Consider the following 26,985-nt stretch of genomic DNA (forward strand, 5'->3'; position numbering starts at 1 on the left):
AAAAATAATAAAACCTTACATTTGTATAGCACTTTATACTTTTTTTTTCAAAGCGTTTTCACATCCATTATCTCATTTGATCCTCACAACAACCTTATGAGGTAGGTAGGGCAGGTGGTATTATCCCCATTTACAGCTGAGAAAACTGAGACCCAGAAAGGTTAAGTGACTAGACAAAGGTCACAGCTGGGACCAGAGCCTTACCTCTTGACTTGTGGTTCACTGTTCTTGCTGTGTACCACAGTAGCCTGACCTTGGTCCCTGGGTAGAGGGAGGCAGAATCCACAAGAGGAGGGTTTTCTTGAAGGTCTTCGGTTGCTCTTTGGGCTGTCGTAGAGCGTCAAACTCTACCCTCGCCAGCCCTGGTCCTTGATGCTCTACACCAGTGGTTTTCAAACTGTGTTTCAGAAAGCCCTGGAACACATAAGCTGAGTGGGCAGAACTTGGCCCTCTTCATGCATAACTCCCCCCTTCTCCATATTGGATTCAACCAGAAGAGTTGCGTTTCCATCTAGTTTATGTATTGGTATTCCTGTAATGTTTTGTTAAAGTAAAAAACAAGATTTCTGCTGTATGAAAAAGAGTCAGTTTGAAAACCACTGCTCTGGGATGGGCAAGAACTTGGCTGATGCCCTAGGGTGGTGAAAAGGCATCCTGCTAGGCAGCAGCCATTCCCCTGCACTGAGCCATCTGCACAGAGCCCACTGTTATGGCGGAGAAAGGGAACAGTCTAAAGAAAGGAAAAGATACCACCATTTGGCTGTGAATTCAGGGCCAGTTTTAATTCAAATCCAGCCCAATGTGGTAGACATGGCCCCCGTTTGCAGAACTTCCATCATGAGCAGGAGAAAGGACTCAGAGATTTCAACAAATCCGTGAGCTTAAATTCCAGGCCTGGGCTGCTTGGGGAAGACCTCCCAGAGGTCGTGAGCATGGCCTTGAGTCTGGTTTGGCAGGAGGGTGGTAGAAGGCGGGGAGATGGGAGAGCAGGCTCAGTGTAGGGGAATCAGTGCCCCTTCCCTCCCTTCACACCCCACCCCACCATCCTGGGCTCTCTCCGCCACACAGGGTGTTGGAAGGGTCCCTATAGCTAGTTGCTGCCTCGCCACAGCCAAGACTAAGATGCCTCTACTCCACTCGCAAGGCAGCACGTGCCCTCACTGGAGTGTTACACATCCCAGGGAGGAAGCGGGTGGTGTGTGCCTGGTCTGGGGTAGAGCTGTCTTGTCATGGACTGTGGACTGTATCACCTCCCAGGCCCCACACTCTGAACAGCACCAGCATGTCCAAGGCATATCAGAGCACCTTCACAGGCGAGACCAACACCCCGTACAGCAAGCAGTTTGTGCACTCCAAGTCATCTCAGTACCGGCGGCTCCGCACTGAGTGGAAGAACAATGTCTATCTGGCTCGCTCCCGTATCCAGGGCCTGGGTCTCTATGCAGCCAAGGACCTAGAAAAGCACACAATGGTCATTGAGTACATTGGCACCATCATTCGCAATGAGGTGGCCAACCGGCGGGAGAAAATCTATGAGGAGCAGGTATGGGCTGGCAGAGGGGCCATCATGGTGCACTTAGCCAAGGGGCAGGGGCAGGATTGGGGCCAGAGGAGCAGGTGGAAAGCTGCTGTGGGAAGAGGAGGGGAGAGGCAGGAGAAAGGAAGAGTAAGAAATGAAGATGAGCTCACTGCCCAAGCCCACCACCTGACCCCACCACCACCACTGCTGCCCTTCTCTGATATTCTTGCCCCTTCTGCAACCTCTGCCTTTCTAGAATCGAGGCATCTACATGTTTCGAATAAACAACGAACATGTCATTGATGCTACGTTGACCGGAGGCCCCGCCAGGTGAGAGGGATGAGCAAGAAGGGATTTAGGAGTTCCCTCAGGGTGGCACTCTGGGGGTGGGCCAACAAGGAACCAGCATCATCCAACCCAGTAGCTTGATATTTCTGCCTTTGTCCCACTGCCTAGGTACATTAACCATTCTTGTGCCCCTAACTGTGTGGCGGAAGTTGTGACATTTGACAAGGAGGACAAAATCATCATCATCTCTAGCCGGCGAATCCCCAAAGGAGAGGAGGTAAGAGGAAGCATCTCTCAGTGAGTGACAGAGCAGCTCTCTCTCCTTCAATCCCAAGGCCAGCGCCCTCCCCCACTTCCTCTGGTGGACTGGCCTTGATTGTGCCCTCTTCTCTTTCCAGCTGACATATGACTATCAGTTTGATTTTGAGGACGATCAGCACAAGATCCCCTGCCACTGTGGAGCCTGGAATTGTCGGAAGTGGATGAACTAAGAAGCTTTGAGGCTACCAGGCAGGGGAGCCCCCCACCCCCAACCTCTTCCCTGAAAGGGATGAGGGGGAGGAGAGGTAGCAGCCAGAGCCAGGACCCAGGGCTGGGGCTGCCGGCTGACCGGAGCCCCTGGAGCAGGAGGCTGGGGCAGAGGGCCCTAGGCCAAGCCCACCCTGGGCACCAGGGACGACCCTCTTCCCCGCCACCGGCCCCCAGGCTGGCATCTCTGCCCCCAGCTCCAGGAGGGGCCAGACAGAAGCAGCCATTGGGCATCTCAGGTTTGAGGGGGATACGGGCCGGGAACTACCCAGAGCATCTGGGAGGCAGCAGGGAGGGGGGAGGAGGATGTGTGGCCGGGCCTCACAGCCCTGCTGCTCCCACCGACCTCTCTGGCCCAACTCAAGGCTGCAAAGAGACTTGACTAAGCTTGACAATCCCAAAGGCCGGGTCCCACACCTGGCCCTGCCTGCCGGGTCCTGCCCCCACCCTCACCCCCATCCCCTTCCCTCTCGATCTGTCTCTGTCTCCCTCTTCTCCTCTGTGTTTCTGTCTCTCTATGGGTTGTGTTTCCTTGTTTTCCACTCTGACAAATGCAACATGAATGGGAAAGAGGCGCCCAGCTGCCCAGGAGGGCAAGCCAGGCAAGCCGGGCAAGGAGACCCCGCACCCACACCTACCTCATTTAAGTGTTGGATTTTTTGCTGTTTTGAAATGTGAGACCCTCTCCAAGCCCCCTACTGCCCCAACCCTCTCCCCCACCTCACTGCCCTCTTCTGAGTGGGTGGAAGGGGGGTAGGAGGAAGAAGAAAAAACAACAACAAAAAATCCATCTTTGTTTTTAATTACGGGCATGGGATGGTGGTTGAGGCTAATGATGATGAAGATTGGGGATGACTGGCCCCTAGTTGCTCTAGGACTTCCTTCTCCATCTGGACATGGGGGCAGGAGGGGTGTGCTCAACTTAGGACCAGAGTATCTCCCTCCTGTTTTCCCAACCCCATCATGAGCCCATTTGCCCTCCAGCCCCTGGATGGGGTGGGTGGGTGGTAGGGTGAGGGCTATCCCTGAGTGGCATGCCCATACCCAGTGAGGCAGGGTGTGGCCCGGAGCTCCCACTTTCCCTCAGTCACCAAACTGCTGCTGGTCTGGTGAGAAGGGGTGGTGATGTGGGGGTGGGGGAGCTTAGTGTCAGCGCGGGGAGGGTGGGGGGTATTTATCTATTTATACATGGGATTGTACATAGTCTTGTGGGGCATGGGGGAGCCGGCTGGAGGTGAGAACCCTCCCCTCTCCCCCCACCCCCGGGGAGAGCAAATGTAAAACTACTAATTTTTGTGCTTTATATATTCTATATAAATATATCTATTTTCTTTTTACAAAACCAGTTTATAAATGGTAGGGGGGTGTGGGGCGGATACATGGAGCTCCCCTTGTGGGGGAGCCCCCTCCATTACCCAACCTACCGCCCTTTTCCTCACCCCCTCCTCCCCACCCCCTGGCTGTGACTGCTGTAAGGTGGGGGTATAGAGGCTGGGCAATTCCCACCCCCTTTTGTATAGTTGGACTATGTTATAACGCACAAAAGTGAGCTGGCCCCAGGGGGAGCCAGAGGGTAATGGGTTCCCCTGCCTCCCTTTCCTTCCCCTTTCTGCCCAAGCTTGTGCTGCAGTTGAACCTCTTCCTGGGGGTAGGGGTAGGTCAGGGGGTGGGTGAGGCCCCAGACCCCTCTCTGGTAGGGAGCCATGGGGATGAAGATGAAGCTTATATGCAGTTCTCTCCTAGGGGCTGTGGGCAAAGGGCATTTTGTAATTAATATTTTCAAGAATCAAATGTCTGGAGTGTGGGGGTGGGCTTGGTGGTGGTGTATGGGTGGGCCTGCTGGAGGGGGAGCACGGTCGCTGTTGTGATTTTAGGTTTGTTTTTGTTTGTTTTTGAATTTGGGGGGTTGCGGATTGATGGGGGTAGGGAAATTTTTTTTTTAAGCTGCTTCCTCAACTGTTTCAAGCTGCAAATGTTTAAGAGAATAACATCCCCCACCCCCACAGAAACCACTGTAATGAAATCACAGTGGGGAGACTGGGCTTCTGCCCCCAAAGCCATTGGATGTTCCTTTTCCAAGAGCAAAAGGTCTAGGTTACAGGGAAGGGGAGATTGGCTCCTGCGAGTCAGGCTCTGATTGGGGCTTGGGCCCTGGGATTGGGAAAAGGGGATGGGGCAGACTTTGTAAGCATATGCTAGGTATCTGATAGTCCTGTAGAATTTAGTGAAGAAACCTTATACAGTTTTTAATTTTTATATAAACTAACTCAGACCCAAGCTACAAGGTTGGAATTTTGGTTGTTGGTTTGTTTTTTTTTTTTTTAAGTACCCCGCCTGTATAATTGCATCAGAATTCCCTCCCTTCCCCTCGCCCCCCCCATGTTTGTACTTTGGGTTGGTTTACACTTGCACATACTCAATTTTCAGTTTTTTCCCATTTATGGTCTTCTCCCCTCACCTCCAGGACCCTCCCCCTTTTTAAAAAATAAATCTCTGACAAGTGTGAATCCCGTGAAGACTTTATTTTGTGTTGTGTGTATCCTGTACAGCAAGGTTGGTCCTTCGTAACAACGGATGAAATGATTCCCTTTTTTAAAGCGCCCTCTCTCCCTCCACCCCCAGCGCCCCTGTCCTTGGCATGTTTTGTATCAGCGATCATTCTGAACTGTACATAATTTATGTTGCAAGAGGCAAAGGGCAAGTTTTGGATTTTGCTTCTTCCAAGTTTGTTTTTAAACGACAAATAAAAAAAAAGAACATTTTAAATACAAGCGACTCCGTCCCGTCACCCTCGCCGTCGGTGGGATCAGTGAGGTCTGAGAGGACCCGGGGAGGGCGGTTTCTGAGGCCAGGACACACCGGAAGGGTGAGCTCCCCGCTTTCCACCCTTGGCTTGCGTAGGTTCTGACGTAGGCGGAAGTGCGTTGCGGTACCGGATGTGAGGCGGGGCCTTCTCCGCCCCCTTGCCCCGGGCCAGCTTCCTAAAGCGAAAGAACCCAGCCGGCGTCTCTCGCGATGGAGGCGGTGAGGAGCGCGGGAAGGTGGCGGGGGGCAGGGGTGCGCTGTGGAGCCCGAGACCCCAGTCAGGGGACTGGGGAACCGGGACCGGCGCTGGTGCCCAGTCAACGAGAAGCAGGGTGTCTGTCCTATACCGTGACCCTGCCCCTCCGCTCTTTGGCTGAGCGCATCTCAACGACTGGGCCGCGCCGGTGCCTGCCTTCGGTCCACGGTACTTTAAGCCCGAGCGGGCAATGACTCCTGGCACTACCTGATCACTACCTGGCGATCTCGGACCTCCTCATTTAGCACCTCAAGCCCTGAGGTGAAGGGTCGTGAGCCAGCTTCCCTAGGTGAAGCAGGGGGTTCCAAGGGACCCCCGCTTGCAGGTAGCACCTGGTCCCCAGTTGTCCGAGTGTGAGCCATAGAATCTTTGGCAGGAGGGACGTCTGAAAGACTTTTATACTGCTTTGAGGTGTTCAGCGAGATAACTTAGTCTTAACAAGACTGAAAAGTGGGGTTTCCCTGAAGGAGGGAATCTTACAGTGTTAGAGGCCACTGTGTCCCTGATCTAGATTAGGTCATGCCCTGCTCTGCGATTCTAAGCAGGTGTGTTGGCCTAGCTCCTTCTTGAGTAGCAGGCATTGACGGATTGTGGCAGGTCCCTGTCATCCTCCCAGAGTTGCTGCAGGTCCCCTACTCTCTGTACCTCTCCTCACTCTCAGGAGCCTTGGTCTGGCACTCTGGAACCCTTCCCATTCTCTTCCTTCCTTCCATGTATTCTTCGTCAAACAGAGTAACTCTTCCTCTCCTGGTTTTTATCATCTCCTACTGTAGTTGTATGACGACTGCAGGTTCACCTTTCCCTCGATCAGTTACATGCCCAGAGGAATTCCCTTATTGTACTCTTTCTCTGCCTGCAGAGAGGTCATGTCCCTCAGGTTATAAAGAAGAAATCAAACCAAAGTAAAATGATTTGCAACTGGTCACCCAGGCAAGGGAGTAAGTTCTTACAGATTAGGAGAATTTTGAGCAAAAATAGAAGGTCTTATTCCATTAAATTCAAAATGACATTATTTTTTTCTTATAAATTATTATGGCTTACAAAGCATTTTTATATGGATTTTCTAATTTAACTGTCATATTTTATGTACTGGATTAGAAGTTTCTTGGAATAGAAATTGTTCTAAAAAGGAAAAAAATAAAAGGGAGTACACTGGCAGTCCAGTGGTTAGGACTCGGCCTTTTCACTGCTAGAGCCTGGGTTCAATTGCTAGTGGGGGGATTAAGATACCACAGGCCACGTGGTGCAGCTGATAAATAAACAAAATGAAGAAAAGAGAAAAACCCCGCTTTGAAAATGCTTAGCCTAACTGCAGTGGAGGCAAGGGCAAATCAGTGACAGCTGTTATTTAAGGTAGACTGTAGTGAATGCTATCATTAAGATGCAAAAACAGGACTGTGGCAGCATAGGGGAGGGAGACATTACTGTCAGCCCAGGAGACGGCATTGCAGGTTGAGAGAACAGTGTGAGCAAGGGCATAGAAACTGGGGTGCGTAGTGATTAATTGGGGGTCAGCCAGTGGCTGATATTGCTGGAGCTTTGGATTTTGGTCACAGTTGGAGAAAAGACTGGGAAAGTAGTTTGAGGTCAGGTTGAAGATATTGCATACCACATTAAGTTTGAACTTTGTTTTGTAATAAGGGGACCCATGGAAGATTTGAGGCTTCCCAGGTGGTGCTAGTGGTGAAAAACTTGCCTGCCTATGCAGGAGACACAAGAGACACAGGTTCAATCCTTGGTCAGAAAGATCCCCTGGAATAGTAATGACAACCACCCCAGTATTCTTGCCTGGAAAATTCCATGGACAGAGGAGCCTAGCGGGCTACAGTCCATGGGGTTGCAAAGAGTCAGACATGACAGTGCGTGAGCGTGCGCGCGCGCACACACACACACACGCGCACACACACACACACAGAAGATTTATGAGCAAGGTCGTAAGTGTACTTTAAGAATATTCCTAATGACTTTCTGTAAATGGAGAAGCTACTTCAGAAAGTAGTGAGTTCTTGGTTCCTAGAGTTGAAAGTCCCTTCCAAACCTGAGATGCCTGGGGAGAGAACTTAATAACAGTATGAAAGACAAATTGAAGAGGAAATAGATTTCCTCTTCTCTTAAACTGTCAGGGATAACAGTTTAGAGAATGTTGCAGAAATGTGATGTAAGAGGCTATGTTAAAACTGTGAAAGTGGAAAGGAGCGAGATGGATTTGAGGCATTTATTTCTAACATAGCAACTTAGTTGATAGATATTAAGGACAAGTTTAGGTCACGCCCTGCTCTAGCATTCTAAGCAGGCATGTTGGGATAGCTCATTTTTGGAGAAATCAAGACCACAGTTCAGGCACCTGGGAAGAGAGCCATGCAAAAGCAGAGGTGGGAACCACAGTTAAGAATAATAGGATTGGAGGGACAGATGCGGTTCTCTTGTATTGAAGCATTTGAGGAGTCTCTGTGACATCTATGGTGGTCCAGCAAACAACTGGAAAGGTGGATCAGGAGTTTGGAAGAAACTGTGTCTCTGTGAATAATATTTTGTACTTATATAGTACAGCAGTCTCAAGTCCCCTGTGTTATTAAATGTAGAGAGAGTAGACACAGTTGCCCCACTCCTGTATGGAGAAACAGGCAGAAAGAAAGTCATATTCAATTGTGTCTGACTCTTATGTAGGTATCTATGTCTCTGTTTAGCTGTATGTCTCTTTTCTCTCTCTGTAATGTAGTCTTAGATCTCTCTGTCCATATCAGTGTGAATCATTACCAGTCTGAGTGTTAAAAAGCAAAACAGTTGAGAATTATATGCAAACCCACATGCTAGGTGATGTGAGAGAGATACAAAGAAGTGTAAGATAGTTTCAGGCTTCCAGGAATTTACAGTCTGCTCAAATAGATAATGAACAAAATAACTGTAGCACAGTGAAGTAAGTAAGTATCATATGGTGGGTACAATAATTTCTATAGAAGTCACTGTTTCTGTTTCTTTGTATAGGTCTTTGTGAGACTGCTTTACTGCTAAACAGTCCTCTCTCCCACTTATAAATGATGAGGCTGTTGTTCCGATAGCTATGCCAAAATGCCAGGCCATGATGAAAGTCTTATGCAGCCCAGAGAGAAGAGAGGGAGATTAACCCCCTGCCCCCACCCTGGCCTATTAGAAGAGGGAAATTTAGAGCTCTCCAATCAACTTGACCCTGTTTACCAGCCAACCTCCCAGGTTCAAGCCAAGGCCTTTAAATTCATGTTACTACTGCAGTTGTGGAGGTGAAGTGTGACTTTAAGTTACTTTGGGAATATTACCCAAAAAGAGCAAATAGAGTCAAAACTATTGATTCCAGCAGACAAAAATGATCATGATCTCTCCTGGGTTCCTAGATAAGAATGAAATTTCCAAATGTTCCCACTTGAGGGAGCACTGAGATGCTCTGAAGGTTTCTCTGTATTCAGAGCACTTTCTAATCTCAGACTGTCATGAACAAGGAAACTTGGAAAACCAGCCCCCTCTGGGCTATAGCAGCCTTTGACTCACAAGGGTGCTGAGAGGACTCAGTTCCCTAGTTTCAGAACATTTATCCTTCCCATCTACCCCTCAGTCATTCAAATTTTGATCCTTGCTGACAGTCAGCTGCTGGGATCCTCCCCAGATGCGGCCCTCTCTCATGGTAAGGTGTATGTCAGTGACTCAGGTGCCTACACCTACGCTTAGTGACTATTTGAGGGAAAGCAGTGTTGTCTCTCCAGTTTCCATATTTTTATAAATAGGTCTGTGAAAGTCTTGTGGGGCCAACTTTAAGCTCATATTTTCTAGTGTTAGCTTTTAAGTCCTAATGTTTCATTAGGCAATGTAGTATAAAAGCCATGAGCTTTGGAACCACATAGACCTGTATTCAGATCCCCATTTCACCCCTTGCCAGCCATGGGCAGGTTGCTTAATATTTCTTGAACCTCAATTTCCTAATCTGTGAAAATAAGGCTGATAATAGTATTCACTTCAGGGTTATTATAAAGATTAAATGAGACAATATTTCTGAAGGACCTTGTAGTGCTTTAAAGGAAGTCATTAGTTCACCAGTCCCTCCCCTAATGTTGCCAGGCTCAAATGGATGGAGCCTAAGATAGGCTGAATCTTTGTTTCTCTTGTCTTTCCAGGTCCCTTTTTCAGAGAGCTACCCAGCTGTGGAAAATGAGCATCTTCAAGGTAAGTTTACTGAGGAAAGGAAACTGGTATGAAAACAACAGCCTGATCCTAATTTGTATTCAGCAGTGCTTTTGAATTTTTCCCAGAGTCTTCCTTGGGAAAATCAAGGCTGGGCCAGATAATGTGCCAAACCACATAAATCAGGAACAAGTGATTTTTCGAGATCACCTAAGAATAAATCTTGGGTAGGGTGAGGATGATTAATATCTTCAGTCATCAAACCACTTGAGAGAAACTTTTGAGGTACAGGGAGAACTTCCGTAGGCAACTCTGGGCTGGCTAACCATGTTTTAGAAGTCCCTGGTATGATCTGAGTAGCCCAAACAATGCCACTAGGATTTTATCATCCAGCGATCTCACTAAAGCCACTGAGTATACACAAGAAATTATAGAAAGGACTTGAAAACCCTTAGAACTAATCCAGAAATAAGAGGCACTAAACCCTAAAATTCAGGGCACAGGAGAAGGGAACTCCAGCATCTGCCCAAATACCTGATTAGAGCAGGGTGTTCCAACCCTGGTCGTCTGGAAAGAAGCAAAATTATAGGCATCTCTGGTAAAGGGTTTTGCCCAGGAAAACTTTTAGTCTTTCTCAGACATGTTTATGGCATTAGGAATATGTACTTTCTCAGAGGATTAAAATATGGGATGAGATTCTGGGATATATTATTAAAGGTCTGTGAGTTCTCCACAAGAATTTTTAAATGATCTATTTTTATGTTGTTAGTATCCAAAAAAGTTAATATAGTCATATTTTGAATTACCTGGATGATTCTTTATAATTGATGACTGCACCATGATGTCAGTGCTTATTTTGAGTTTCTGAGTGCATTTCCGTTAGCACCAGCTGAGGCAGGGGTGAGAAACTCAAATTGTCTACATGGATCAAGTAGTGACATGGGTTGCATATGATTACAATAACCTGTGGTTCTCGTTGCATCTAAAAGGAAGCAGTGACTAGCCTAGTCTGGTTAATTGCTGCTATTCAGGAATTCAAGACCTAGTTTTGTCAGATCTTCTGATTATGAAAAGAAACTGGGAATTTGGATTCTTATAAATCTCCAGAATTTTTAAATTGGGCAACTAAATTATTTAATTATTAGGTGAAAACCAAACCAAATATGTTTGCAGGCCTGTAGCCTGTAATATTACTTAACTATCATTGTAGCATGTCTTGAACTGGTGTCAAAAGACACGTTCTTAGGAGTCTGTGAGTTTTCAAATTTGAAGAACAGTGGTGGCCTTCCAGTTAGGGATGGTGGGTTTAACACATGTATCTACTTATGTTCCTTCACAAAAAGCTACTAAAGCCACCATGAAGGAATTATTCTTGAAGGTACAAAAACCACCAGAATAGGGAGAACAAGCGAGGAGACAAGAGCAATGAATTTTTGGAAGCTGGAAAGCAGACAGAAGAGTGGTAAATGACTTAGCATACGTGAGAAAACTCAACTGTAACTAGCAGAGGGGAAAGCCCAGAAGCCCCGAAGGTCTAAGAAGGAGTCACATCCCAAGACTTCCTACTCCACTAAGTGCAGCTGGAAAACTGCCCATCCTAACTTTGGCAGAGACGGGAGGTACAGAAAGGGGCTGAGGTACTGTGCTGAAAACACGAGTGTGAAGTGAACTATACTAGATGCTGAGACCCTAGTCCTTTCCCCCACTCAGTTTTCAGAATGCTGATAGAAAAGACTTCGTCCTCAAGCACAGAGTCAAATGAATAATCCTTTTCTTCAGAATCCCACTGAAGGAAAAACCTAAAAATATAAGTACTGACTGTTCCCCATCTAAATGGTTCACAGTTAACAAGGCTCATCTACACACATAGAGCTTCTAATCAGCTTTAAAGACTCCATTCTTAAAATATGGTTTGAATTCTCCTTTAAACCAAGGATTACCAGACATCTAAAGAAAGCCTCTAATGTGAAAAGAGTAATCCAAACTGTCCCCCCAAATGAAGAAGAAAAAAGGAAAAGACAAACAGGAAAAAAGCAACTTTAAAAACGAACATTAATACTTACTCAAATAAAGAACATATTTCCACCATGAAGCAAGTATAAGATGTAATTTTTTAAAGAAAAGGAATGTTCAGAAAAGAAAAAAGGAGCTCTTAGAAATTAAAAATATAACAGCAAAAATGTTAAACTAAGTAGGAGGTTTGGAAAATCAAGTTGAAGAAATCTCTCATAAAGTAAGAATTAAAAATCAAAGTGAACTCACAGACATAGAAAATAAACTTATGGTTACTAAAGGAGAAAGGGGGATAAATTAGGAGTATAGGATTAGCAGATACAAACTACTACATATATAGAAGAAACAACAAGGTCCTAGTATATTAGCACAAGGAACTGTATTTGGTATCTTTTAATAAACTATAATGAAAAAGGAAAAAAATGAAAAAAGAGGAAATAGAAAAAAGAAACAGTGGTTAGTGCCTCCTTATCCTTGGGGGATACATTACAAGACTCCCAGTGGATGCCTGAAACCACAGATAGTATTAAACTGTATATATAATGTTTTTTCCTATATATCCTTACTTACATATATACATACCTATGAGTGTATGCATGCTAAGTTGCCTCAGTCATGTCTGACTCTGTGCGACCATATGGACTATGTAGCCTGCCATAAGTCTCTGTCCAAGGGATTCTCCAGGCAAGAATACTGAAGTGGATTCCCATGCCCTCCTCTGGGGGCTCTTCCCTACGCAAGGATTGAACCCACATCTTTTGTGTCTCCTTCATTGACAGGCGAGTTCTTTACCACTAGCACCACCTGGGAAGCCCTGTGCATACCTATGATAAAGTTTAATTTACAAATTAGGCACAGTAAGAGATTAACAACAACAGTAATAAAATAGAACAATGATAACAGTATACTAAGAGTTATGTGAATGTGGTTGGTCAGTCTAATAAGAATAAGGTGTATGTGTGCTCATTCGTGTCTGACTCTTTGTGACCCCATGGACTATATATATAGCCTGCCAGGCTCCTCTGCCTATGGCATTTTCCAGGCAAGAATACTAGAGTGGGTTGCCATTTCCTACTCTCAGGGATCTTCCCAACCCAGGGATCGAACCTGCGTCTGTCTGTCTACCTCTAAATGTCTTATTGTACAAACATAATACCTTTCACATCTTGACTAAGCACTTTTCACACACTGACCCTATAACTTTTGCAATTGAGTTGCAACAGCAAAACTAGCATGATTTCCTGTTTCTTCTCAGTTTCACAGATAGAAGGTTCATTTTTATCATAGATCTTAGCAACCTCAGCGTATGATTGTTTTTCTTTCCCTTATTAAGTTGAGAACTTTCACCTTTTCACTTATAGGAAGCATTCTAGGTTTTCGGACTCCCCCCCCCCCCCGCCCCGCCCCCCGTGACTCAGTGGTAAAGAATCCACCTGCTGTGCAGGAAATGGGTTCAAGCCCTGGGTTGGACACGAAAAGAGTTGGACACGACTGAGCGACTAGTCAAACACACACACAGCACTACAGCTTCAATTTTAAATAAAATAAGAGTTTGTTATTGTTGTTTAGTTGCTAAAGTAGTGCCAGACTTTGCGACCCCATGGACTGTAGCCTGCCAGGCTTCTCTGTCCATGAGATTTCCCAGGCAAGAATACTAGAATGGAAAAAAAAAAAAAAAAAAGAATACTAGAATGGGTTACCATTTCCTTCTCCAAGAAACTCGGAGTCTTAACCACTAGGCCCTCAGAAACATCCTCCAAAATAAGGGTTACTTGCCCACAAGCAGAGCAATGACATCCATGACAGTCTGATCACTGAGAGGGCTACTAATGAGTAGTGGATGAGATATGCTGGACAAAGGGATGATTGCCTCCCAGGGCTGGAACTGAGCTGAATAGCAAGAGATTTCATCATGCTGCTCAGGATGCCACACAATTGAAAACTTATGAATTGCTTGTTTCTGGAATTTTCTATTTAATATTCAGACAAGGTTTGATTATGGGTAACTGAAACGGTGGAAAGTGAAACCTTGGATTAGGTGAGTGGGGCAGGGGGAACTACTGTGTTTCAAAAACAAACCTTAAGGGTCAGTTTTGGAAGTCCAAATAATAGGAGTTACAGAAAGAGAAAAATGACAACACAGAGGGAAGGAAACAATCAAGGAAGTATTTTAAGAACATTTCCTAGAACTGAAGAACATTAGTTTTCACATTGAAAGAACTCGTTGAATATTCAGCACAACGGGTGAAATTCTCCCACCCAAAGCACAATCATCATAAAATTTCAGAACACCGAACAAAGAGAAGATCCTGAGTTTCCAGAGAGAAAATAACAAGACATATACAAAGAATCAGAAGGGCCTGGGACCCCAAACTCTCAACAACACCAGAAGCTTGGAAGGCAGTGAAGCAGTGCCCTCAATATTCTGCAGGAAAATAAAAGTTCAACCTAGAATTTTGTAGCCAGACAAATTATAAGTCAAAGATGAGGGTAACATAGAGACATTTGTAGGGTGCAAGTTCTCAAAAAATTTACCTCCCATGCATCCTTTCTCAGGAAGCTACTGGAAAATGTGCTTCACCAAAACAAGGGAATAATCAAAAAAGAGGAAATCATGGATATAGGACACAAGAGTGCTAATACAGGAGAGACGTGAAAGGGGTCCCAGGATGGCAATGAAGGAAAATCTCAAGATGACAGAAGTGCATGGCAGGCCAACCAGCCCAGATTTGAGCAGGTCAGAAGGCTCCAGAGAGACTTCTTTGGGTAGTTAAATTGATAGACTATCCCATGCTTCTGAACTTCTTGAAAGGAGACTTAAACAATTGGTAAAGAGTTTGGGGATTGAATTAGTTATAAGTACTAAACATAGAGAACTAAGCAAACAAAAAGACAATTATTAACTCCAAGGAAAACAAAGTTGTGAAGGAAAAAAAAAAATCAGACTTTACTACTTGACGTAACTCAGAATAATGAATATTCAGTCTAATTATTTAAATACTGATGCAGTTTAACTTCTGGGAGAATGGAGAGTTGGGAGGTACAGGTTTATAATGGGGTCCTGGTAGGAAATAGAATTGAAAATTTTCATCTTCCTCGTATGATAATAGAGAATGCCTGTCATCTTCCTTGCATGATAATAATTAATGCCTAAAAGTGAAAAAAAAAAAAGGTAGCAATATAAGCATATTATTTGTAGACATAGAAATAAGTACCAAAATAATCAGCTAAAAGAGGTTTCATCTCTGGGGAGGGGTGGAGGGAGGTGGGTGCTAGGAACTGCAGTTTTTCTTAACAAAATTATAGAACTATTTGACTCTATAAACTGTGTACCTATATAACTTTGATAAAAAAATTAAAAATAAAAAACAACTGATTAGGATTTAAGAGCATGAACTTTGGAATCATGTAGATCTATGTTTGAGCCTTTCTTGTTACTAATGATATGACGTTGAGCAGTTTTTGTTTTATGGCTTTCTGTCTGTTTTCTCAGCTGAAAAGTGACAATATTTATTTGCCTTACAGATTAAATGACATAATATTTTTAGATATACAAGCATACTATGTAGCACATTTGGGCTGTTATTTGGGGGGTTGCTGCTCCAGTACAGCAAGCAGTTAAAATCAGAGGAATGGAAAGGTAAACACAGCCATTTGTCTAGAGTAGGTGGGATGATTTCTGATTCACAGGGTCATCCCAACATGGACTCTCAGGTTTTTGGGGCCAGGTCAGTTGAGCACTGGGCTCTAACTTACTGCTGTTCTAAAATGGCCAACCTTGGACTATGACTTCCTCATCTGTGAGTCTTAACAAGAATTTTAAGAAGTTTACTTCTTGGATTTTAAGACGCTTAATTACATTTTAATTGAGAAAGCAAACAAGTGAAAATGTGCATATAAATATATGAGAAGGAAAATGAGTTCAAGGTGAGGAAAAAAAAAACTTTGAGACTAGAACAGGTTAATGAAAGTTTTATAGACGTTCTGTTTTAGTCAGCCATCTTATGCTTAAGGAGCCAACAGATACAGTTCTACCTGGGGGTGAAGTTGGATGAAATGGTTTCTAAGGAGTTTATCCAGGTTTTGTGGGAACAATAGGAACAAAATGGAATATCTGTTCCTGTTGTCCTTTATAAGGGGGCCTTATAAAATCATGCCGTAAATATCTGAGCAACTACAAAACTTCTGTTTTCTGCCTCTTTTGATTGTGAGTTGTTGCATGGGAGGAAGCTACTAACTATCCCACCCTATGCAGAGACTCCGGAATCCAACAATAGCGTGTATACTTCCTTCATGAAGTCTCATCGCTGCTATGACCTGATTCCCACAAGCTCAAAACTGGTTGTATTTGATACTTCCCTTCAGGTGGGTGAAATCCTCTTTTCCTTTCCCCCTTCCTCTGAGCCTCTGGTTCAATACCTCTCATCCTACCTCATCCCAAGGGTGATACGCTTGTCCTTCTATGTGATTAGGCTCCCATTTTCCCCAGCATACCCAACCCCTGTTCTTCTCCAGCCCTGCCTCCTGTGAATTTTCCTTTGTGGTTATTACTCTTTCACTACAGGTGAAGAAAGCTTTCTTTGCTTTGGTGACTAATGGTGTCCGGGCTGCCCCTTTGTGGGATAGTAAGAAGCAGAGTTTTGTGGGTAAGCAGTTTTTGGAACACTGTTTTATTGGCATCTTGTACTGGGCAGGGAGAGAAGCTTTTGAGCAGTGCTGAGGGCTGTTATCTTGGCCTCTAGGCATGCTGACCATCACTGATTTCATCAATATCCTGCACCGCTACTATAAATCAGCCTTGGTAAGGCTCCTGAGCCCATGACCAAAACCACTTTCCCTGCCCAGAGTCCCTCACTCTCATTTCCTTTCTTGCAAGCAAACTACAAGGGGTTAATAAAGCAGAGAGATCAGGTCTCAAGTTCTGTTGCCTCTGCTTTCAGGTGCAGATCTATGAGCTGGAAGAACACAAGATAGAAACTTGGAGAGGTATGTGGAGAACTGAGGGTTGTAAAAGGATAAAGGGATGGAGAATTTCCTGGGAAACAGTTTTTCATGGTAATATTTTGTGAACCTCCATTTTCCCTTCAGAGGTGTACCTACAGGACTCCTTTAAACCACTTGTCTGCATTTCTCCTAATGCCAGGTGAGTTCCACCTACTCATTTGTCTGGAAGGGGAAAGAGCCTTGCCATCAGCATAGCTAAGGCCCTAGATACCCAAAGAGCCAGGAACAGAGGAGAAAAAAGACACTCCTCCCAAACACACACACATGCACACACACGCACGCACATTCTTTAGGTCTGGTCTGAACCCACTGCTCCTCTTCCTCCACCACTTGTTTTCCCTGTTTGTAAACACACTCTAAAGAGCTACTTCAGCACCCTCAGGCCCACCACTGTGGAACTTATCATTAACCCCTGCCTTTCCACAGCTTGTTTGATGCTGTCTCTTCATTAATTCGAAACAAGATCCACAGGCTGCCAGTTATTGACCCGGAATCAGGCAACACCTTGTACATCCTCACCCACAAGCGCATCCTCAAGTTCCTCAAGTTATTTGTAAGTTCTCCTCAGCCCAGTTTTTACTTCTTATATACTGGTTGGAGGAGTATCCAAGGGTAATCTGAGGGGCCTTGAAAAAAAATCAAGGTGATGGTTATTTCCTCAGATCACCGAGTTCCCCAAGCCAGAGTTCATGTCTAAGTCTCTGGAAGAGCTACAGATTGGCACCTATGCCAACATTGCTATGGTCCGCACCACCACCCCTGTGTACGTGGCTCTGGGCATCTTTGTACAGCACCGAGTCTCAGCCCTGCCAGTGGTGGATGAGAAAGGTGAGGGATCGGGCACAGGGAGAGGAGGGCTCCAGGGAAGCTGTGGGGAAATCTGCTGTCCCCTCAGCTCAGCCTGGAAGGTGGTTCTGTAGGCAGGGGGAGCCTTGGATGCCAGATCCTCCTTGCTGAGCTGCCTCTGTCCCCCTAGGGCGTGTGGTGGACATCTACTCCAAGTTTGATGTTATCGTGAGTGATTGTTGGGGGGGGGGTTGGGAGGTAGGGAAAGGGGTGGGGTATTGAATGTGGAGAGGGAGAAGAAGAGTCTCTTCTGGGACCTAAGGGTTTTAGAAGCTTCCAAGCTTTCAAATTCTGTTTGAAAAGGAATTGAATGAGCTGGGCGTGGCTTGTGGGCGTGGCTGACACCTACTTTAAATCACTCTGTGAGGTGGGGTGGGCTCAGGGTTTGGGGGCTGGCTCCCTTGCTTCCCTGCATGAATCTTCCTCTCTCTCCCCAGAACCTGGCAGCAGAAAAGACCTACAACAACCTAGATGTGTCGGTGACCAAAGCCCTGCAACATCGATCACATTACTTTGAGGGTGTTCTCAAGTGCTACCTGCATGAGACTCTGGAAACCATCATCAACAGGCTGGTAGAAGCAGAGGTAGGAGGGCCAGCAACCCAAAAGGAGCTGGGGGGAGCAGCTCTGGTCTGGCATGGAGGGTGGGGACTGAAGGGCTCACCTTAACTGAGGCTGGCACTAAACATCCCTTTCTCCCTCATGGCTCTATGCAGGTTCACCGACTTGTAGTGGTGGATGAGAATGATGTGGTCAAGGGGATTGTATCCCTGTCTGACATCTTGCAGGCGCTGGTGCTCACAGGCGGAGAGAAGCCCTGAGCCGGGGGAAGGGGTCGTGCAGCACCAGGGCATATGCCCTACTCACTGCCTGCCCAAAGCTCTGGGAACCACAGATGATACCCTTAGAGAATTGTGACTCTGTTCCCTGCCCAGGAGCCCCCTACCCTTCTACATGGAGGAGGGATCGTGTAGGGGAGGAAGGAAAATGGATTTTTAGCTCTCCTTATCCTCACCCTTGAGGAAAACTTTCAGCCTAGCCCATCCTAGCCCCTTTCCTTTTAGACATAGCCCCTTTTCTGGGTGACCTATGGACTCTGTGCTCCTCAGGCAAATCCTGATCTCTAAGAGATCCTCAGACCTCACCCAGCCTTTGCCTCTGTCCCTGACTCCACCCTAAGATAATAGGCACAACAGAACTCTGCATAAAGATGTTTTTATTCATCATGTTTCATGCTGTATGGAGGAGGCTGAGTCCATGTAGTGGCATTTCTTCCTCTAATGGGAGTGGGGAGGATCATGGGGAGGAGGGCCCTTGGCTTCCTGTGCTGTATGCACATGAAAGGAGATGAGAGTTGCAGGGAGGGGGAGGGCAGAGTGGTTAGCTGAGGTTATTGCTTTTCCTGGCAAACCTAATTAAAATGACAGGAGCCTCTTCATGGTATTTCAGTGTTTGATTTTTGTAGTTGATAGACACTACTGCTCCAGCATTTCTACTTCATGTGGCTTCTTCAACTCATCATTAAGAACAACAATAATAGCACACACACACACATATATTAAACTGTGTGCCAGCCACCATTCTCAGTGCTTTACATATATTACTTCAATTAATCCTCAGAACAATAGTAGATACTATTTCAGTTTTACGTGGTTTTTTTTTTTTTTTCAGTTTTACGTATTTTTTTAACTGAGGTACAGAAAGGCCAAGTAACTAGCCTAGGGCCACGCAGTTAATAAGTAGAGCTAGGATTTGAGCTGAAACAGTCTTGCTTTAGAGCTTATGCACTTTACCACTACACTAGATTCTTTCTAATTCTCTGTTCAAAACTGTTTCCCACCCTATTCCCTGCAGTCTCCTTATCACCTCGCTTTCTCCTCTGCCTGGACCATAGCTTGCACCCAAGGAAAATTCCATAACAGTGCTAGGTCTCTGTCTCCAGAGAGTAGAAAGACCAAGGGTCTCCTCTGGGTAGGCAGAGAGACCTGCCACTATCATCCACTTTTCTTAGTGAAGGTTGGACTCTGGATTTTGCTGAGCTGTCTTTGAACTCATAAATTCCTTTCTTCCAAGGTGGATAAGAGCTGGAGAAGAGGGGTGGGGAGCAGCAGGATTATGGTCACCCTGTCAGACCCTTTCCCTGTGCTGAAACCACGTGGACCAAAGCAGTAGTCCGAGCACCAGGCACCATAAGGGCTGCTAATGGTTGGGTATCAACCACATTCTGGGGACTGTCTCACCACTGCCTTAGAGATATGGTACCATTTCCTACCCCAGATTTGAAGGAGTTTCAGAGTTACTTCCTTGCCCCTATCCAGACCGTGCCTGATAACTCATGACCCCGGCTATTCTGTACTGGTTCCTCCAAACCAGGCTTCTCTCCATGGAACACAGGGAAAAGCACCAGGCACTCGTCCAAGCTCTGCTCTCAGTGCTATGCTGTGGGGCCTTGGAGAAGCCCCTGCTTCTGCATTCACCCCTTCAAAGCTCTCACAGCACATTCCCACTCTTGAGGGAGGAAGGCTTATAAGGTATTAGAATTAGGGTATGTTTGTGTGTGTGTGGGTGTGTGCATGATGGAAAGGCCAGATGTCGCCTTCTGTCACATTCCATCGTGTCTAGGGAGGAGGCAAGGACTTTTAAAGCCTTGGGGCTCTGGTGGGACCTGGGTGGAAGGAAGCATCTTCAAGCAAGAGCCACCCCACCGGTGTAGCTGGTAGGTGTAAAGTGGGCTGAGCGGATGGGACAGAGGATGTTTGGGTTCTCTCTAAAGGTCCATGTTAGGGAGCAGGAGGCCTGGGTTTTGTTTCCGTGGTTCCCAGTAAGTCAATGCCCGTCCTAAAACAATCCTCCTGGCTCATCACCTTAAAAGGAAGGGTCTGTGCCCAAGGGCTGTGTATACGTTAGTGGAAAACAAATTGGGATCTGCTTCTCCTGTCCCCCTAAAAAACCCAACCAGTCAGTCTCAGGGTCTGAGGATGGAGCAGAAGGAAAGACAAGGGATAAAATTTGGGAGCCTCATAGCCTTCTCTTTTTACCTATTCCTCAGGAGAGGTGCATTCTCTGTTCTTCAGCACTGTTGCCATACACACTCTTTTCTCCCACCTCCCCGCACCCCTCCTCTCCACTGGAGCTGCTGCCATGGTTGCCAGGCATGGTTGCTAAGTCTCTGCATGGAAGGGTTGGCGTGGGCTGTACTGCCACTAACATCACCATGGTGAATCAGGGGACACCTGGCATAGGCCTGGGGGGAGGGATCATGCGAGCAACCACCCCACCCAGGACGGAGTGAGCCTGAAAGGGGATCACCTTGAGCACTGCTCCAGGTGGGGGTCGAACGAGCTAGGCACTGTGGTAGCGGTGACAGAGAGTGCTACACTGGGAAATGGGGGCCAGTTGTATCATTTCAGTTGCTAGGGGATTAGGTTAGCCAAGGAAGCACACCATTCCTCCTCTATACCCTCTGAAAGGGTGCAAGTGCGTAAGCACTCTTTCCTCCACAAGGCTGAGCAGAGTTCAGGCTGAGAACAGTAGGACCCTCAAATCCTGGCTTCTGGATTGGGGGTTGGGAGAGCCTGCTTCAGAGAGAGGGCTCCATGGGTGCCCAAGGACAAACATCTAAGGATGAAAGTGTAGGCAGCTTCGATGGCCAAGACAGACTCCTGTCCTGCTGTGCCAGCAGCCCTGGGCACACCACTGAGAGGGTAAGGAGTTAAGGGTGTGGGGGTGACCCTTCTTGAGATTGGAGGCAGCTCTCCCCCAGAGTCGCACAAAGGCTGCAGGCAAGCCACCACCTCCTCCCTCCACTGCATGGAAGCTGGTTACTCATCTCCTCTCTGCACCCGAACGCCACTGCCGCTAAAAATAAACCCCCCAGCCGTGGGCCAGCCCTTCCTGCACCCCAACCCCCTGGAAACCAGCAGAGAGTGGCAGGCAGAGACCTTGAGTTCCATTCCCATCACCTCCCTGATGAAGAAATCAAAGTCTGGGGCAGGATGTCAGGGACAGAACGCTGCTGGTCAGGCACCCCGAGAAGCAGGAGAATGAAGGGTTAAAACGGCGGGAAGGTTGAAGAAACGGGGGCGGGGTGGGGGTACTGTCAGCTTGGCAAGAATAAGAAATCCCCTGCCCACTCGTGTGGGTCCCATCAGGCTTGGGGGACAAGAGCAGTGGGAAGGGGCGCCCAATCCCGGGCCCCAGGGGGCGGTCGTGCACGTGGGGGAGGTAGCGCGGAGCCGTCCGCGCCGTGTCACATGCGCGCGCACACACACACACACAGGCACACACGTGTGCCTGGGTATATATAGTCCCCAGTCGCTGGGCCCGCCGCTCTGCAGTGGGCGCCGGCTCCCCGGGCTGGGAGGGGGCTTTCGGGGCGGGTGGGAGGGTGGGGGGCCGGGGTGGGGTGGGGCAGGATGCTGGATGGCCAGCTCTTCTCCGAGGGGCCCGATAGCCCCCGGGAGCTCCAGGATGAGGAGTCTGGCAGCTGCCTCTGGGTGCAGAAATCCAAGCTGCTGGTGATCGAGGTGAAGACTATTTCCTGTCATTATAGTCGCCGCGCCCCTCCTCGACAGCTCATGGACTTCCAGGCCAGCCACTGGGTCCGCGGGCCCCAGAGCCGCACGTGAGTGAAGGAGGGGTAAGGGGAAGAGAGAGGTGGGGCAGGGATTGGGGTCCGGACCTTCCCGTGGGCACCAGCCAGCGCTGCTGTTCCCCCTTCTCTTTCCCACGCCTCCCCCAACCCCATCCCGAAGGCTGGGGCCTGACTCATCCCGTTTGTTTGGGGGCACAGGAGTGGGCGTGAGAAAGGGCAGGTGAGATGGGGCAGACGCTGTTAAAGTGTGCATGGAGAGATGGTGAGGAGTCCCGCTTCGACTTCAACCCTAACATATACGCACGTGCACACGCGCACACACTCACACACATCCCTCCACCTGGCGGCCCCAAGTGGCCTCCAGCGCTCCCAGCTCCCCGGACCTCGGCTCCCTTCCCCCACAAACTGCTCACCTGGGTTCCTGCTCATTGTCCCAGGTGTGGGCCGCGCCCGGGATCCCCTGAGCCGCTGCCCCGCCGGCCCTGGGCCTCCAGGGTGCTGCAGGAGGCGACCAACTGGCGGGCGGGGCCCCCGGCCGAGGCCCGAGCCCGGGAGCAAGAGAAAAGGAAAGCGGCATCGCAGGAGCGGGAGGCCAAGGAGACCGAGCGAAAAAGGCGCAAGGCTGGTGGGGCCCGAAGGAGTCCCCCTGGTCGGCCCCGCCCGGAGCCTCGGAATGCACTTCGGGTGGCCCACTCTGCAGGGCTCCCAGCTTCCTCAAGGCCGGAGCGCCTGGGGTCGGTGGGGCGACCGCCCCGTCCATCCGCGCAGCCGCAGAGCAACCCTGGGGCGGCGTGGGCGGGGCCCTGGGGCGGTCGGCGGCCAGGGCCCCCCAGCTACGAGGCTCACCTGCTGCTGAGAGGCGCTGCCGGGATGGCCCCGCGACGCCGCTGGGACCGGCCGCCACCCTACGTGGCTCCACCTTCTTACGAGGGCCCCCACAGGACCCTGGGGACTAAGCGAGGCCCAGAGCCCTCGCAGGCGCGCGCCTCTTCAACCTCTGCGCCGACTAGGACAGAGGGAGGGTGCGCAAAGAAGAGGCTAGATCCTCGGATCTACCGGGACGTCCTAGGGGCCTGGGGTCTCCGTCAGGGGCGGGGTCTCTTGGGGGGATCCCCAGGCTGTGGAACAGACAGGCCAAGGCTGGAGTCCGGTAAGGGGGCCGCGGAGAAAAGCCTGAGGCTGGCTGCTGCTGGCCTGAAGAGTGGTAGCGACGGCCATCCCCAAGCTAAAGCCGCTGGGAGCCCAGGCACAGTTCCTGCGGGGTCAGCCACTGCCACCCCTAGCCCCCCGCGTCCCACTCCCAGGTCCAGACCCCATCCCAAGGGCTCCGGGGAAGGGAGGGAAGGTAGAGACCAGACCTGGCTCCCCAAACGCTGGGTTCCCTCCATTAAAAAGCAGCCGCCCCGACACAGCCAGACCCTCCCCAGACCCTGGGCTCCAGGTGGCACGGGATGGAGAGAATCCCTGGGTCATAGAGGGGAGACGGGACCCGAGACCTTGGAGGGTTGGAAGGCGACCCGACGCCCCCACACCTTGCCCCGAAGTTCCCGTGGCCCCGCTCGTGGGGAAGGCGTCTTTGTCATTGACGCCACTTGCGTGGTGATACGCTCCCAGTACGTCCCGACCCCTCGAACCCAGCAGGTGCAGCTTTTGCCCGCCGGGGTGCCGCGCCTTGTGGGGAATGCACCCAGCCAACCGAAACCCAATCAAGAGGAGGGAGAGGGGGCCGCGGTCCTTCCCTCCCCTTGCCGAAAGCTGCTGTTGAGCAGTCGCCCTTCTCTCCAACCCAGTGAGGGACGCGGGCTCGAAGCTGAGGGCGGGAAGCCCGCGGACTCCTCACTGGAGGAGCGCGCCTCCCGCATCTTGGGGCTCCCGGTTGGCGAAGTAAACCTACAGGATCCCCCCACGCAGCCAGGTAGCCCAGAGCACTCAGGCTTAGGCCCAGCGGCTTCGGGGGGAGCGCGCGGTACCGAGGGATCGGAGAAAGTGGCGTCCGGCCCGCGGCGCGCAGGCCGGGGCTGGGCGCGAGCCCCTGGACCCTATGCCGGGGCCCTGCGGGAAGCCGTGTCCCGCATTCGCCGCCACACCGCCCCGGACTCCGACTCAGACGAAGCTGCGGAGCTCAGCGTCCATAGCAGCTCTTCTGATGCGAGCGACACAGAAGCCTCGGGCGCCTCCTGGCGGGAAGAGCGGACCGGGCCCCCGGAAGGCGGGAAGACAGCCGAACTGAGCGGCAATGCCCAAGAGATTGTAGGTGCCGTCAGCAAAACCGAGGAGGTCCTCTTCGGGGCGAGGGACATTAAGGGGACTCCACAGGGAAATAGGGAGCAACAGTGAGAGGCCCTTTATTATATGTGTCCCCTTTTCTCTTCACAGACTTCTTGTACCCCTTACCTATACCCACCCTTTCCCGAACTCAACATAGAAGGCACACAGATGAGAGGGAGCACATGTCAAGTCATGATTTTTTTCCCAGGAGAGGTGAGGGTGTGCAGTAGACTTGAACGCCTTCTCCACCCAGTGCCTGTGGGTAAGGTCTTCAGCAGGGCCCAGGGCACTAGCACGGAGCTGAGCAGAGAGGCCTAGGTGGGATGAGGCCGGAGGGCAGGGATGGGATAGTAAGGGCAACGGCGGGACAGGGCCTCTGGGCAGGAGGAAGAAGGTGATGGAGAGGCCTCAGACTGAGGTGATCAGGTGACAGAGAGGCCCTTGGCAGAAGCCACCAGCAAAGCAGAAGAGGACTCACTTTGGTTTCACAGATCTCAGGTTCCAACCCCAATTCTGAGACTGATTTGCTGGGTGACCTTAAGCAAGTCATTTCCCCTCTCCAGTTCCTATAATATGTAAAATGAGGGCGTTCTAAGGTCCATTCCTGATGTTTTGGAGTCCTAGGAGAGGCTCTTATCTCAATCCTCCCTTCCACAAGACAGTTAGGAATAAGTGAACAGAGTCTGAGGGTCCCTGGGTGGCTTCATGGACACCTGCATTCACTCTCAACTCAAGAGACTGTGCGGGGTTTGCAGAAGAGCCAAGCAAGTGGGCAAGGGCTCCTATTCTAGTCTCTCAGGTTTAGGTGTGGGATCAGGCAGGGCAGGGCAGGATGGTGGCCTTGTCACTGTCCCTAGTTTGTGGTGGTCTGAGCTGGGGAGGGAAGGCACCCAGTGAAGCTGCTTGGGACCTTTAGGCCTTCCCCTGTTCCTCCGCCCCAGTGTTCCTTGGTGATGCTCTAAATAGTTACCACGATTTCCCACCCAGGTGAAAGAGAATCCTGAGAATGTCTTAACGTGTTTCTGCCTCTTCCAGAAACCAACAAGGGAAGAGGCCGGTCCCCCAAAGCCTGTAGGTGTGGGGTGTGATACTCGCTGTAGCCACTACGGGGCGCGCGCAGGTCGCGGATTTCCCTCGTAGCTAGTCCCCGAGTCTTGCCAACCCCCGGCACTGCCAGTTAATCAATTGCTCCCTAGCTCCTGCGCGCGGGTCCCCTGCCTTGCCGTCTCCAGCCATGCGAGATCGCGAGTAGGCCTCTGGCCTTGCAGACCTCGGGAGCGCGCGGAGCCCCTCTCTGTACTCGTCCACAGCGAACAGCTTGGGATTCAGACACTGAAGTATTTTTTCTCTTCGATCCTGGACACCGCCTCTGTCTCTATTTACTAGCCATGTAAACTCGGCCAAATCACTTCACCTCCCTGAGCCTCAGTCTCCTCATCCGTCAAATGGGGGTTTATAAACACCTACCTCGCAGGGTTGTTGTGAGGACTTAATGCGATAATGTATGTAAAGCGCCTTGCACGGTACCTGGGACACAGCAGGCGTTCAATAAATCTAAGCTTCCCTTTGTCCAGCCTTGGCATCTTTTTCCTCTCACCGTCGCATTCCCCAGAGCATCCCTCCCCCCAGGGCTCCTGCGCTCCTTCCTGCTCAGTGGGCCGTGGAGGAGACCCCTTTCTCTGATGGAAACTCCGGCCCACCCCTGTCTCCCCCAGTGCGGACTCTCCCTTCCTTGCCCCCCACCCCACCCCCGCTGGCTCTTCCCATTGCTTCGATACACTCCCCCCACCCCCCCATTCCGGGCAAGGGCTGAGTCAGCCTGGGTAAATTTAGCCGCCGACTAGGCAGGCGCGGGGGCTTCGCTCAGACTCAGTCGCAGAGTCCTGGCCCGGCCCTCGGCCCCGCCTCTGCCCCCCACCCCCACCGAGTCCTGCCAACAGCAACTCCGGCTCAGCGTCCCGATCCCCAGGCCCGCTCTCAAACCACTTAGAGTTTTGGTCTCCAATTATCTCAGTGTCACTCCCCACCCGCACCCGGAGAGGCTGGGCAGGACTGGGAGGGGGGCAGGGTAGGGAGGCCGCTGGATTGGACCCTAAACTGGGCGTCTGACCTTGGTTCAGTGGAATGGGTTGCGGGGGGCGGGGCGGCTTTTGGGGCTTTGAACCGAAATGGATAACATTGGTCAGAGTCACCCAGGAAGGTCCGTCCATCTCAGAACCTGCCTGGAAACCATACTGTCAAGTTTCAAGTGAGCTCTTGCTGGAGGAAGTAAAGTTAAGTGGGGGTTCACCTTGGGCAGAGATCAAAGTTTCTGAGTTCTGTCTTCCTTCCACCTACAGTTCTAACTTCTGCTGATTCTAACTCCTAAGCATTTACTGAGCACCTGAGAAGAACTGGACACTAAGCTGAACTCCAAGAAAGAGATGAGTAAGACCTGCCTGATGGGGTGAAGAGAAAACACATAAATAATGATAGATTGAGCAGTGGGTGTTAAGTATTATAAAGAATCAAACAAGGCAGATTGTACAGATTCAATGAGACCATGAAAGGCTCCATGGAGGAGGTGGGAATCTGAGATAGCATTTGGGGAAAGGGTTTCCAAGCAGAGGGGACAGCAAAAATAGAGGTGTGAATGTAAGGGAAATGGTTTGTTTGTTTAGGAAATTGTCAAATGTTCTGGTTTGACTGGAGTTGAGGATACATTCAGAGGAGATGT

At 49.5% G+C, this 26,985-nt stretch overlaps 3 protein-coding genes across 4 annotated transcripts in view; all 3 read left to right on the plus strand.

Annotated features, from left to right (window-relative positions):
- KMT2D (lysine methyltransferase 2D) overlaps window positions 1-5,103 on the plus strand; it is a 40,192-nt gene extending 35,089 nt beyond the window's left edge. The window contains exons 53-56 of the mRNA XM_043885340.1: window positions 1,258-1,543; window positions 1,776-1,849; window positions 1,976-2,084; window positions 2,206-5,103. Coding sequence (XP_043741275.1) covers window positions 1,258-1,543; window positions 1,776-1,849; window positions 1,976-2,084; window positions 2,206-2,298 — 562 coding nt within the window. The 3' untranslated portion in view covers window positions 2,299-5,103. The remainder of the gene's footprint in view (window positions 1-1,257; window positions 1,544-1,775; window positions 1,850-1,975; window positions 2,085-2,205) is intronic.
- Window positions 5,104-5,250: 147 nt separating this feature from the next.
- On the plus strand, window positions 5,251-18,850 carry PRKAG1 (protein kinase AMP-activated non-catalytic subunit gamma 1). Its single transcript, XM_043885315.1, has 12 exons — window positions 5,251-5,359; window positions 9,539-9,587; window positions 15,814-15,923; window positions 16,123-16,204; window positions 16,301-16,359; window positions 16,499-16,544; window positions 16,647-16,701; window positions 16,989-17,115; window positions 17,225-17,390; window positions 17,539-17,576; window positions 17,846-17,992; window positions 18,124-18,850. Exons 1-12 carry the CDS (start codon window positions 5,351-5,353, stop codon window positions 18,226-18,228), a joined length of 993 nt encoding a protein of 330 aa, XP_043741250.1. The 5' UTR covers window positions 5,251-5,350; the 3' UTR covers window positions 18,229-18,850.
- Window positions 18,851-19,467: 617 nt separating this feature from the next.
- Window positions 19,468-25,842, plus strand: DDN (dendrin). 2 transcript variants are annotated; one of them, XM_043885355.1, is made up of 3 exons: window positions 19,468-20,123; window positions 21,960-22,031; window positions 22,439-25,842. In XM_043885355.1, the coding sequence occupies exons 1-3, from the start codon at window positions 19,981-19,983 to the stop codon at window positions 24,336-24,338; spliced, it is 2,115 nt and encodes a 704-aa protein (XP_043741290.1). In that variant the 5' UTR covers window positions 19,468-19,980; the 3' UTR covers window positions 24,339-25,842. The 2 variants fall into 2 exon arrangements, with proteins under 2 accessions (XP_043741290.1, XP_043741298.1); XM_043885363.1 differs by lacking the exon at window positions 19,468-20,123 and having other exon boundaries at window positions 20,154-22,031.
- The last annotated feature ends 1,143 nt before the right edge of the window (window positions 25,843-26,985 follow it).

The sequence above is a fragment of the Cervus elaphus genome, chromosome 3 (genome assembly GCF_910594005.1).
Source record: "Cervus elaphus chromosome 3, mCerEla1.1, whole genome shotgun sequence".
In the NCBI taxonomy this organism is placed as follows: domain Eukaryota; kingdom Metazoa; phylum Chordata; class Mammalia; order Artiodactyla; family Cervidae; genus Cervus; species Cervus elaphus.

Coding starts and splice junctions, on each gene's coding strand:
- PRKAG1 (XM_043885315.1), top strand. Junction 17,577..17,845: donor ACTCCAAGTTTGATGTTATC/GTGAGTGATTGT, acceptor CTCTCTCCCCAG/AACCTGGCAGCAGAAAAGAC. Junction 17,993..18,123: donor ACAGGCTGGTAGAAGCAGAG/GTAGGAGGGCCA, acceptor GGCTCTATGCAG/GTTCACCGACTTGTAGTGGT.
- DDN (XM_043885355.1), top strand. CDS start 19,981: ATGATGGAAAGGCCAGATGTCGCCTTCTGTCACATTCCATCGTGTCTA. Junction 20,124..21,959: donor CCACCCCACCGGTGTAGCTG/GTAGGTGTAAAG, acceptor CTGTCATTATAG/TCGCCGCGCCCCTCCTCGAC. Junction 22,032..22,438: donor CGCGGGCCCCAGAGCCGCAC/GTGAGTGAAGGA, acceptor TCATTGTCCCAG/GTGTGGGCCGCGCCCGGGAT.